At 39.3% G+C, this 14032-nt stretch overlaps 1 protein-coding gene across 6 annotated transcripts in view; it reads left to right on the forward strand.

Moving 5' to 3' along the window:
• Window positions 1-14032, forward strand: part of lrp8 (low density lipoprotein receptor-related protein 8, apolipoprotein e receptor) — a 292858-nt gene that overhangs the window by 186510 nt on the left and 92316 nt on the right. For all 6 annotated transcript variants that reach the window (XM_074667517.1, XM_074667521.1, XM_074667519.1 and 3 more), the window contains exon 5: window positions 10557-10931. In XM_074667517.1, coding sequence (XP_074523618.1) covers window positions 10557-10931 — 375 coding nt within the window. The remainder of the gene's footprint in view (window positions 1-10556; window positions 10932-14032) is intronic.

A 14032-nucleotide genomic window follows, 5' to 3' on the forward strand; every position in this document is an offset into this window, starting at 1 on the left:
TACCACAATATATCATGATTCTTTGACCTGTGATAAAATATCAATATTTACACTCTTAATACCAATATTTGTGTTAAAATAAAAATTCATACTTTAGGCGAGTTGGAAGTTCTATACGTCTTCCATACCTCCACTGCAGTAGATGGCACTGCAGAGCTACTCCGCTGTATGTTGCCCATAAACTATATACTACAAATATAATCTCAAAGTATATTCAATTTTTTTTTTTCCTAAACTTGATGATGTGGGTTTTGATGCTGTGAACATCACTGTTTTCTCTCTATCCTTGTGTCAGTTAAACAGCATGACGCCATAGCAGCGGGACACATTTTACCCCATGAATAAATCCAACAAAGAAGAAAAAACGCGACACAGTAAACAAAGAGCATAGATGGAAGACATGCAGCATTTCATCCTCTCTGTGATTGGCATGTAGCTCTTTGATACAAAGTGCAATCAAGCTTTGTTTCAGAGAAGTCTATGTGCCACCAGGAGAAATGCAGCCACTGTCATGGGGTTCTTTTGACCAATCAACGGTCTGCATGTTGTAGCTCCACTTTCCAAGAAAAGATCGGTTCAGCCTGGCACCCATACAATAGGGTCACATAAAGTGTGACGGCTCGTCTTGGTTATTTGGGGATCTGATCTCAGGATAAGTCAGTGGAAACGCCACAAAATACGTGCCATACTGAGATGAACCAAACCAGTCCCATGATTAAATTCTATCAGGATTTTTGGGGAGCCGATTCGATTAAAATTGTGATTCTTTGATTTTTGCGATTTTTAGTTTCCTTTTTAACACCAGACCATGTGAAAAACAGACTATATCAGGAGCCATATTTTCCCATAAAATGCTCGTCACATGAGTCAAAAAGAAACATTTCACCCTCTGCTGGAGAAAAGTGGTAACTTTTTTCCAGTCCAGTTTATAAACAAAGACTGAGATGAGGAATTTGAATTTGAATTTGAAAAAAAAAAGATTTTTTTTGACAAAGAATCCCAATTTTGATATTGTCAAACAAAAAAAAACCTGATATCATATAGCAATTTTTTCTCCCACCCCTAATAATCATGTTCATGTTTTGTGCAATATTAGATTTTTTATGGGTACCATCTGTTACTCTAAGTGACATTCATCAGTTTCGCCAAGTGACCACGTCTTTCAACCAATATTTTTTTTATTTTAATGTCACAGTAGTTTAAGTGTCAAATGTGACACACTTTATGTTTTCAAGTTAGGTGTTTGTATGAAACACTGAATCTGACTTTCCTTATTTCAAACACAGTAAAATAAACTTAACTGTTGACTGTGTACATATAAAACAATATCATAATAAATCACAATATTTTGATATCATGGCCCAAGTATTTTGATGGGTATCGTATTGTGAGGCCCTTGCCAATACTCATTTGTAGCAAAAGAGCAAAAGTACTCTTAAATTTATTAGTGATAAAGATGTATTGTGTCCTGTTTCTTAGATAAATATTAGAGAAACTATTTGTCAGATACGTGACATTTTGCTGTGACAGATTATGCAGCATTAGTCTCAAACCAGTAGAGAGCTCTGTGCCCTGCTGCCTGTAAAAATGACGTTTTGAGGCAGTGGTAACAGGCTTGATGACAACACATAACAAGTACTGGTGAAGCTCGGACAGCTATCCTAATAAATGATGAATAATTGAGCAGAATTATTTCTTCCTCTTTTAGAATTTGAATTTTTATCCATCAATCCTCATGAATAAAGATAAAGATTTGTTTTCAATTACCCGTGTGTGTCTGACAGTGCAGGGCATGCCTGACTCAACATGGATCTGTTTGTTACTGATGCTCCTGGTGCAAGACATCCATACTGATATTATTCGATATTAAAGATGAGCACATCACCTGTCTACTGTACGGCCCATTGAGCCCACACGGGGCTGAAGTGCCTCCAGGTGTGAGTGTTTCTTTCGAGCATGTTTCTGCTCCAGGTCTAAAGCAGCATTTTACACACAGCTCCGTGGAACTATGTTTTATTTCCACTTCTGCTTGATAGAGCTGATCTGTGATCTTTAGCTTGCATTTCTGCCTGCACACCTGGTGACACGAGCATGTGTGTGGGTGAAAGTGTGCACCTATGTGTGTATGTGTGTGTGTGCCTGTGCACACGTATACATGAGCCCACACAGCGGCTCAGTGGCTGACATGTTAGACCAGAGTCTGATTGGATTCCACGCTCCAGAAACATTGAACCCACTCAGTCGGAGAGAAAGGTTGAAGTGAGGTGTGTGTAGATGGAGCTGTTAGAGTGTGTGTGTGTATTTTTGTGTATATGTGTAGTGTCTCTGCAGTACATGTGTTGGGATCAGGGAGCAATCTCAGGGGCTTTGAAATGAAGTTGTTGTTGAAGTACCAGAAACTGCAGTTCTTTAAGTGGCCACTTGAGGCTGACCCTGAAAGTGAGTCAATATCCATTAAGCCCAATGTTAAAATGACCAACATTACAGATGAACTAGACTGATTAACTGCCTGTTACAGCAGTGTTTTTTTTTTTCTTTGCTGGCAATTTCTGTAAAGTGACAGCTCTACTTGGGGGAGTCTTATTTATCAATTTGCTGTGTAAATTATATGAAGGCTTAACATTGTGCAAAACCTTAAGATAATCCACTTTAAGTTACAGATGGGAACATTAAATTTAACAGCTATCCTAGTTTTTTTTTGTTTGTTTGTTTATTTTTTATCTTGACCAAACTGTGAATGGTTATCACTCCTAAAAAGATTTTATTTTTGGGAAATAAAATCTTAAATGTATTGATAGAAAACTTCCAAATCAGCAAATTTCTTTTTCTTTCAACCTTAATTTTCTATTTTGATTAAAAGGTTAGAAAACATTTTTTAAAAAGTCAGAGTGAACACATTTTTTCTTGGCTTTTCTTTCTTCATGGCTACACACAGGATCTGAATGTCTGCTGTTTTTCAGATTGATTTGAAAAGTCAGGCTAGCATTTAGCAGAGCTAGCATCACCAGGTTTTCAGTCCACTTTACAGTTAGCATCCTAATGCCTGTGCTGGTTGCACATTGCATTGGTTATAGTCAAATGCATGTTCAGCCCACGGGCTGTATAATAGCTGGATGTAGTATCCGTGACATCACCCATCTGTTTCTGATACAGAGTTCTGAAGCCTACTGTCAACAGAAGCTATATTAGAAATGATGTGGTCTTTAAGCCTCACCTGTCAATCAGCTGAGTTGTGCCTCTGAATTGGGCAACCTTGTGATTTCAAGGCTGTAAACATGTAGTTTTGCTGTAAAATAATCTTTTTTGGCTTAGTGTGTATTTGGTTTCAAGTGTTTCCAGAGGACAACTCAAGTGGACACTCGAACTGCAGTTTTTACACTTCAGCATAGGCTTCATTTCTAATGGCTGGCCTTAAAACAACTTTATCCTTGCACTTGTTAACATCCAAGTAGGGATGCACGATATATCAGTATCGATATCAGTATCGGTATCGAACAATATTTAGTCATTGGCTGCAAGCCATTTTTAGAGCATCTTGAACGATCCTTCAAGACCCAAATAATATTGTTTTCTCTGACTATGTTAACACCAAAACTACCTAAGAAGAGTGGACTCTCATCTTTTATGTCTCTCTTTCTGTTTTGGACGTAGAAAACAGACAAAACTTCTTTTTTTTTTGATCGTATTCATCTCGGGCGCTCTATCCTTTTATCATCTACATGGTCGTCTTATCTCATGATCGCACTGCTCTTTCTCTCTGAACTACCACGACACGTCATCTGTGTCAAGATTGTTTTTTGTTTTGTTCAACCAATATTAATAGCCGATAAAAACCATTACCAAGGTTCGGTAAGCAGCAGAGCCATCAAGGTGATGACCAAAATCCCTGGAAGCAGATGAGAAAAATCACACTTGGCGAGTTTTTTAAATGTCCCATCTTTTGAATTCGTACTCAAGTCCAAACAAGCAGCTGAAGCCTAGTTGTGATTCTCTTTGTGGCGCGTTTGGTAGAAATTACATATCTTTTCCTGTGTGTGTGTGGATCTGTGTGTACACAAGCACAGCTGCTTGCTTTAGACCTGTCCCTGCTGGAAAAGAGTTCAATTGTCCTCCAGATGGAGGTCAATGAGCTGTGCCCTATCTCCCCACTCCATCTATTAGCTGTCCGGTCGAGGTTCAGCGGATGGATGGACAGAAAGCTTCGACACCAAGTTAAACGCAATCACCTGCAGGTGAAGAGAGGTTACCGTCAAGATGTAATCTGTTACCGATTACTGATTACCTATTTAAAATTGTAATTGGTGGAATAATCTGTTAGATGGATGTGTTTAATTAACAGTCAGGAGCTTTGCTGTCTGATTCTCTCAGCTCTTGTTCAAAGCTTTCTTCTAACACTTTCAAATAAGACCTTACAGAATTGATTGATTCCTTGATAAAAAAAGAGAAATAAGCAAACTATTTTATTTCCCTGTCAATCGTTTTAATAATTTTTAAAGCAGAAATCTTGATTATTTTACAAGATACATGAAATAAACCACAGAGCCTTATCTCCGTCTAAATCTGCCCACCTGCTTCTCTGAGACTTTCCCTTCAATGCTTAAGGACATTTCTCATCTCAAATCCATCGGTGCATCAACCTCCCCGTGCGCTCCTCTGAGCACCTGTCTCCGCTACAACCTCCCCCCGTCTCTGTTTCTGAGGATTGGCTTTAAACCCAGAGACCGGCTTCACTGACTGATCGACAAAAGTCTTCTTGCCGTGTGTCAGCTTTGACGACAACAGGAGATTGGATCATGGGATTAAAGTAGCACAGCTGAAGAGGTCCAGAGCGTGTGTGTGGATTTAGTAAGTCCACCCTGAAAACAACAAACAGCAGGTGGTTATAAATGGTGATTGTGGAGGGATCATAAATATTACATCACGGGATGACTCAGTTCTTCAAACTAAGACCATATTCAGCGCTTTGCCTCCAAATCCCTTGAGTATCTCTAAGCCATGTGATCTGAGACACACTCTTCTGGATTACTTAACTTGAGAAAGGGGAATTCTTTCTTGAGATTAGAGATCTTTTCAACCATCACTTGAACACAGAGTTCAATGTGATTGTAGAGTTTAAAGGTTAAAGGTCTTAACTCGATGGTCTGATATGATGTAAACACCAAACTTTTGTCTAAACCAGGTTATTTCTGGATTGAGATGAGATTTACCAAAATCTTCCTTCATTATAATCAATTAATATAAAGAGTGTTTGGTTTCCTACCCATCCATAAACCGTCTTACGATGTACATTACCAGCTGAGTTATGCTCTCTGTGTTTGAAGTCATGTAATTCGTATGCTGTGTGCTAAGAATCACAAATGTGTGTTTAACGTGGCGTACTGTGTCAACAAAAAGGTCTGAAGTAGAATCACAAAGACAGGTGCAGCAGCATAAACCCTGAAAAAAAGACAGGTGCAGTCATCCAGCATAGACACAGAAAGAGCCTGCACAGCACCGCAGGTGAGGTAGAGAGGATTTAACTCGTGTTTGACTCTCGAAGAAGCATGAAAGAGGGACCGGGTGAGTAGTTTTAGCCAGATAAGACCGGATTTATCCTGCTGAGTCTGTGGTTGGAGGTTGGACTCCCTGGATGTTTTTTGAAGTTTCTGCAAGGTGTGTATTTGGTTTTGTGGGTTGAATCTCCTTTCTATTGACGTTTTTGATGATTAAATGAGAAGTTACCTTATCACAACAATAAGTAGAGCACTTTCCATCATACGAAACAGGGTGCTCTGGAGCTGACTCTGTTTATTTGGATTTATCAGCTGCTTCTGCTGCATCTGATGCCAACTCTCCTCATAGATTCTTTTGAGCAAAACTAAGTCAAAGTATTTTGGCAGAAATTTGATAACAACCAGTTAGGAAATAACTTTAACCTCATAACTTGTTTCATTATATACTGGACCTGTGCGTTCAGTCATTACACAAACAGAACCATTAGTCTTAACATACTGTTATGGAACGGCCCATTTGGCTGCAGCGTTAGCAGCATGCATGGCTGCAAATAATCAGACAGTTATCTTATTACACAATGAAATAGAAATGCACCAGTCAATTGGTGCCGATATCCTTAATTTTGGGGGATCGGTCATCGGCCCATCCTATATATGAAACTGATCTTATATACCTCCGATAGGGTTTGACAGCCAGCCATTGTTGCTTTTTGCTCTGAGACCTAAAACTCAGGACACTTTATTGGTTGTTTGAGTTAAAACATAAAGATTTCATTGTTCCACAGGTATTGCTCAATGTATTTTAATAAAATAAGACTGGAACATTGAAGGTATGTGTTGTCAGTTATAAAAAAAAATAAAAATCGGTATCAGCCCAAATCAGTATTGGCAGGTAAGGGTTTTTAGAGATTGGTAATCGGCCAGAAAATGGTGATCGGTGCACCCCTACCATGAAAGCAACTCAGGTGCAGATTACATCATATTAAGAGGAACCTCCTGGAAAACACCATCAAACAAGGTCAAACTGTGCATGTCTACCACTCATAGACAGCAATAAACCTGGCGAGTGGTAGCGGTGTGACTGAGAGAAGATCAAGAAAAACATTTTTCAACAGAAGGAACGTGCACCGACGAACAGCTGTTTCAGTGAGTCAATCAGGTTAACAAAGAGAAAGAGAAAGTTTGGCGAAGGACCCAGACGCGGAAGAGCAAAGGGCAAATCAAACTTAATAAACTGACGGCAGCGAGCCATACTGGTTTGAGACTTCAATTGTCTCCCTTATCTCATCTGTTCACTGAAAAATGTTGTGTCTCCTAAATCTTTGTATATTTTGTCTTTAAAAAAAGACGACCTAAAAACAACACATTGTGCGATGTCTGCCTTTAGATAGCTGAACAGGCGCCGTAATCCTGCCGTTAGCACCTGTAATGGTGGGGTATACCTCCATTGAATTTAATACTCTTTTGGGCCAGCTAACTGGCTCATGCACAGCACTAAAACATTGTTTTGCCGTTAGTAGGAACGCACCGTTTCTCTCACTAATGGCTGGTCATGCATACAGGCCCACTTACAAGATTTTGATGTCTGCCATAGCCCCTGGTCCTTTTCTGTTCTAAAAGCTGATAAACTTTAATATCAGTCCAGTTTCCTAAAACTACAAAATGTGCCAGAATATTCATTATCTAAACTCTGTGTGAGTCAGATCCTCTCCAAAATTCACTTGGTACTTTCACACCCTATGCAAAAACCTTTTATCAAGTTTTATTCCCAAAAAACACCAAAACTTTCCTCTGTTTTTAGAACTCTGAGTCAAATGGCAAAGAAACAGAAACTGCTTGGCCTAGTTAAAGTCAAAGATCAATCAGGAAGTCTCTCATGTTATGACAGCAGCTGTCGCAGAAAAAGCAGCTCCTCTCTGCAGTGTAACTTTTTAGTTTACTGTATATGGCTGCTCCATGTTCCCTTTCTAATTATAATACTGTAATATTTCAAAGAAGTATAGGGAGGTGTGAGATGTTTAGGATCCAGGGGTTGGAGAAAGTTAAGAAGACAAAACTCTTCCTCCAACTTGTGTACCTGCAGTAGGATAACATGGAAGAACAAGTTCAGTACAGCTTCATGTTCCTGAAGTTGTTTTCCTCCACGAGTCACAGATCAGATGAGCTGCTAGCGAGCTACCTGCCTGTTCCTGTAATGGAAATAAAGCTGTTAAGAGCAAACTATGTTTTTGCTGCTCCCAACGGGAGAGACACAAACTTCTAATCCAAACTTTGCTGTTTTCACCCAACACACCTGACTGAGCTTTCGGCTGGCATTAACTGTTTTTATAGCTTGAAAAAAAAGGTGTTTCACTCAACTTGGGATTGGAGCAATCCCCTCAGGGTTTAAACAAAACATGTTTATGTTTTTCAGGAGAAGACAGGATCTTACTTTTTGTGTAAAAAGTATTAAAGTGATCACTCTTTCATGTTGCTTAAGTTTTCACAAAGGCTTAACTTGACCCTCAAATCACCACAGTTCTTGCCAGGATGATGTTGTTTATGGGCTCATGTTAATTAAATTACTTAGATCTTAGTGGGAGTGATTAGCATGCTAGTAGTAATAGCTAGCAGGGAATCCAATAGCCTGTTATCATAATGAGTCCCTTTGGTGCTCTGTGTGGGAAGGTAAGACAGAGAGAGGAGCGGTTACATCTGTCGCACAGAAGAAGAGACGAGTGAGTTTTATATTCAGGGTTCATTATTCACAGATTGTGGGGTAAACTGGCTGGAATTAGATGTTGTCTCTGCATGCTGGAAACATGCTGTTTGTCAGATTGGAACACACGAACAAACAGCCTCACAGATGCAAAAAAAAGTTCAAATTTTATGAATTCTTCATCTTTTCTGATGATTTTCTTGCAGTCAGTAATATTAAGATACAGGAAGGAACCAAATAATGTCACGCTTAAGTATTTGGAACATCTAGCCCAACTAGCAAGAATGTATCAGCAAATTAGCTCCACATGTGACTGAGTTAAGGCTGAGGAAGCAACAGTAATTCAAATGTTTTGGTTGTTCCCTAACCCAGTGGTTTCCAAAGTAGGGGTCATGACCCCCTGGGGGGCCACTAGGAAGCATAAAGGGGGCCTCAGAAAACTGGAGGGAAGGGAGAAAAAAGGAATCTTACTATTAATTTTATTATTACTACTTGTACTTATATGTAGTTTTTTTTCTTTTCTTTTCTTTTTTTTTAATTTTGCACAACCATTTGTCCTGTACATACAACACATGAAGTGCTGTACTCGACGCGTTCACATGTTCTCGATTGTACCTAACTACAGCATGATGATGTCTTGATCTGTGTCCAACCTGGAGGTTTGTGCCCATTATTAAGCGATTTAAAAACCAAACTTTGACGCTGTTCCCCTGTCTAACTACTGGCCACATGTAAGAAAGGAGTACCCCACCTTGGCTGGCAGAGCCCTGAAATACCAGCTCCTTTTTGCAACAACCTACTTGTGTGAGTCTGGCTTTTGTTTGTTAATAGTAACAACCAAGAAGTGAATAAAAGTTAGAAAATACATTCTTAAAGTTGACATTTATTTACATATTCTCAAGTCTGTTGGTTTCCAAAGACGGTCCCTGGCCAGTAAAATTTGGGAACCCCTTCCCTAACCTAGAGGGGTTCTTGAAAGTCGTTTTTGAAGCCCTCTCCACTATTCTGACTGTTAGATTTAACCCAGTTCCTCTTGTATCTCTCTTTGGAGTAGTCTCAGAAGGGACGCAGTGATCAATTGGGGGGGTAAAGAGCTGTAGCTTTTACCACCCTCTTGGCCTGCTGTTCGATACTGATGAAATGAAGGGATACTGCCTCACCTTTGATTTCTTATTGGATGAGGGATGTACTATTAACCTGAAACTTGAAAAAAATCAGATGCATTTTATTTATTTGTTTATTTATTTTTATCTTATCTATACATCTGTATGTTATATATATATATATATTTATATATATATATATATATATATATATATATATATATATATATATATATATATATATATATATATGTATTTGTGCATGTTTATTTTATTTAACACCAAGTGCCTTGACAGTCTTTCATTACAGCTGCGAACAGAATGTTACAAAGCTGGGGGAGGGTTGTCTTTGTTTCATTGTAAATAATGCTAATGCTAATGCTAATGCGTACAATATGAATGTGTTTAATATTCAAAATTCAATAAAAATAACTTTGAAGAAGAAAATATCTTCAGAAATCTATGCAGAGGTAGATCTCATGGAGGGGTTGTGCACTGCAGCAGGCACCTGCAGCTGTGCCCTCACTCTGCTCATTACACACCTGTTACCAACACACGGCACATATGCTCACAACCTTATGCTTCATATGGAATGATGAAGTGTACACTGGTGAATTTAGTCGTGTTGTTGAAGCCAAGTTTTCTTTTGCCAGCCAACTTTTCTCTGTACTTTCCTTTTCTTTTCCCACCTTAGATCCAAATTTCCATTTCTTGATGTTCCTGTTTTGACCTTTTTACCTTTATTAGCAGGCCAACAAAGAGTCTTAAACTCACTAGATATCCAGATTGTTTAGGAATAAATCTCATTTTATCAAGGATATTATATGTAAACAATGGTAAAGTTGTCCTTTTGGTGATATTGCTTTCTTGGGCTGGATATTTTCAAAATGAATATTGCCCCCTCATTCATTTTTGAAAGTACTTTCATCCACACGCAGTGAGCTTATCTGCCGATAAGTGCGGCTTGAGGCATTTCAAACCCATATTTGTCAGTGTTTTTCAGACATAAACCTGTGCCAGCCAATCAGAATAAGCCCTTGTCATTCAGCGGTGACGTTTGAGAACCGAAAACCACAAAACCATGAAACCAGAGTTTTGCAAAATCCTCACTTTGGCCAGAGTTTTCGGGAAACATTGTTTTTAGTGACGTAAAGTTGCGGTTTCGTGTGGATGACATGCCTAAATGTATAAAGATATATGCAGTTTCCCAGATACACTTAAAATATGTCATCCCTTAGTTAATTTTTACCATTTTTCCTCCAGATGCAAAGGCCTGCCCCTCCAAAGACTTCCAATGCCGCAACGGGAAATGTGTGGCGCCAATCTTCGTCTGTGATGGCGATGATGACTGCGGGGACGCCAGCGATGAAGAGAAGTGCTCAGCTCCCACATGTGGCCAGCACGAGTTCCGCTGCAACGATTCAGAGTGCATCCCCGCGCTCTGGAGCTGCGACGGCGACCCGGACTGCAAGGACAAGTCGGACGAGTCGATGGAGCGCTGCAGCCGCAGGACGGAGCCTCAGAAACCGCGCTGTCCGGTGGGAGAGTTCCAGTGCGGCAGCGGGGAATGTGTCCACATGAACTGGAAGTGTGATGGAGATGCAGACTGCAAGGATAAATCAGACGAAGCAAACTGTCGTAAGTGAAAAGCAGACTTATTGGGTGTAATGATGAAGTTAGTGAATAAATGACTGAGTGAGCACTTCTATTCCTTACAACAGTACAGTATAATGTGATGGATAGTGTACATAAGAACAAAACACAGGAACCTGTTTGTTGCATTGTGTAACACCAGCTGTCTTTGTGGCCCATAACCACAGAAGAAACAGCCTCACGAGTGTATTTCAAACACAACATGACAGAACTTGTTGGCCCGCAAAGTGTTTGAAGCGAGATCAATGCGAACTTGATCACATTGATCTGTGAGCATGTTTCCATGCAGCCGTGTGATCTGATGTGAAGCACAAGAAGAACCTCCGAGTGTGTTCGACCATATGTGTCAGTTGCGACAGTGCATGCATGTGTGTGTGCATGCGTGGGAGGTGAAGGTCCTTCATCAAGCAAGACCCCCATCTGGTCGCCTCTTCACACACCCACACAACACTCAGGGAGATGACAGCAGCCTCACATGTACGGCGTAATCCAAGCACAGTGCACTACTACGCACACACACACACACTTTCACAAGGCAGCAGACACGTGTTAAATGATTAGACCATACAAATTTAGGAACTAAAAATTCAGGAGCTTGACTAATCATATAAACACAAAGGTTTAGAGCGGCACATTAAAGGCACTCTCACCACCCTGAAATTAAACACTCATGTGTAGAGCTGCACAAGGAGCTGTCACCATGCAATATTCATCGCACATATCCCATAATAATACTGTGTACAGTCATCAGATTGAATAAAAAAAAGTTGTGCAGGGCCAAAAGGTTATTACTGTTTATTTTCTTTGTAGGTATGCACTGCATGATGGGATTTTGATGTGAATATCACAGGACAACAAGGCTAAAAACATTATGCAAATCAGGCTCACAGTCGTACCATTCAGGCAAGAATCCCCACTCACAGCTTTATCTTCACCGAATCTTTATTCCTATGAACTCTTTACCTTCCTTTAGAAAAAATACTCTTTATTCCCACAACCATGCAACAACTTTATTTCTCCTGTATTGCAACAAGTTTGAAAGTTCTAAGATAAAAAGAGAAAAGTCAAAGAGAGGATAATATCAACTTTGTGTTAAAGAAGCAGATCCTGACTTACTCACTGTTTGATATATTGTCTGAGGTTAAGATTTCCTAATATCAGCTGGCAACCCATGGGACTATTACATCATGCTGGCAGAAGTTTGTTTGCTACTTGTGTTTTTGTTTCAACATACCAAAAAAACAAAAAACAAAACATGGATGACTTTTCTTTAAGATTTACAAGTGAGATGTGCTGTTGCTAACCTCTGCAGATAGGTGTTCAGGAAACAAGCTAGATTGCTATGGTGAATGTTAAAATAAGAGAATTGGGGCTGAAAATGAAGATGTTGACATTTTATCAGTGGTTTGGTTGAAATCCAAAAACACATTCAGATTAAAGTGGTCTGAGACCAAAGGGACCAGAAGGAAATAAAAAGTGGGAAAAAGGAGTGACAAGCAGTGCGAAGAAATAAAGGAGGAAAAAAGGTGTAAAATATGTTATGCTACTGTCAGAAACAATACAGTGCCTTGAGAAAGTGAAACATTATGAAACATGATGTAGCGTGATGTGCTTCTACTGAATGGACATTGCTTTACGTAATCTAATCTAATAAAATATAATAAAATAAAGCACAACGTAACACAACACGGTGTAAAGTAACACAACACAGTGTAAAGTATCACAACATAACATTACATAACAAAACACAACAAAAAATGACAAGAAACATAATGTTGTGAAACTAAACACATTAAAACATAACACAATAGACTTCACAAAGCAAAACTTAATGTGGCAAAACATAACACAACAAAAGGTACACAATACAGTACGTGTAAAGTAACATACAATAACATAATGTAATGCAACAAAATATAACACAATAAACTTAACCCAAAGAGGCCCAACACTAGCTGTAACACAGTGAAACATAACACAACGAGAAATAACACAAGACATACCTCATCAAAACGTAACACTACAAAATTAAACACAACAAAATGTAACACAGTAGACATAACATGTAAAGATGTAATTTGGCAGAACGTAACACAATGTAACGTAACACAATGTAACGTAACACAACATAACGTAACACAACGTAACGTAACACAACGTAACGTAACACAACGTAACGAAACACAACGTAACGAAACACAACGTAACGAAACACAACGTAACGTGACACAACATAACGTAACACAATGTAACGTAACACAACATAACGGAACAAAACATAACAGAACACAACGTAATGAAACACAACGTAACGAGACACAACGTAATGAAACACAACGTAACGAGACACAACGTAACGAGACACAATGTAACGAGACACAACGTAACGAGACACAACGTAACGAGACACAACGTAACGTGGCACAACGTAACGTGGCACAACGTAACGTGGCACAACGTAACGTGACACAACGTAACGTGACACAACGTAACGTGACACAACGTAACGTGACACAACGTAACGTGACACAACGTAACGTAACACAACGTAACGTAACACAACGTAACGTAACACAACGTAACGTAATACAACGTAACGTAATACAACGTAACGAAACACAATGTAACGTAACAAAACATAACAGAACACAACATAACAGAACACAACGTAACGAAACACAATGTAACGTAACACGACACAACGTAACGTGACACAACGTAACGTGACACAACGTAACGTGACACAACGTAACGTGACACAACGTAACGTGACACAACGTAACGTAATACAATGTAACGTAACACAATGTAACGTAACACAATGTAACGTAACACAACACAACGTAACGTGACACAACGTAACGTGACACAACGTAACGTGACACAACGTAACGTGACACAACGTAACGTGACACAACGTAACGTGACACAACGTAACGTAATACAACATAACGTAACACAACCTAATCCAACATAACACAATGTAACACAATGCAAAGTGACACAACAGAACATAACACAGCATATGCTAACAGCTTAAGGTTACACAACATAATGTTACACAACCTTATGCAACACAACACAGT

This window comes from Halichoeres trimaculatus, unplaced genomic scaffold, assembly GCF_033239565.1.
Source record: "Halichoeres trimaculatus isolate MK-OKI-2021-1 unplaced genomic scaffold, fHalTri1.1 fHalTri1_scaffold_4, whole genome shotgun sequence".
NCBI classification, from domain to species: domain Eukaryota; kingdom Metazoa; phylum Chordata; class Actinopteri; order Labriformes; family Labridae; genus Halichoeres; species Halichoeres trimaculatus.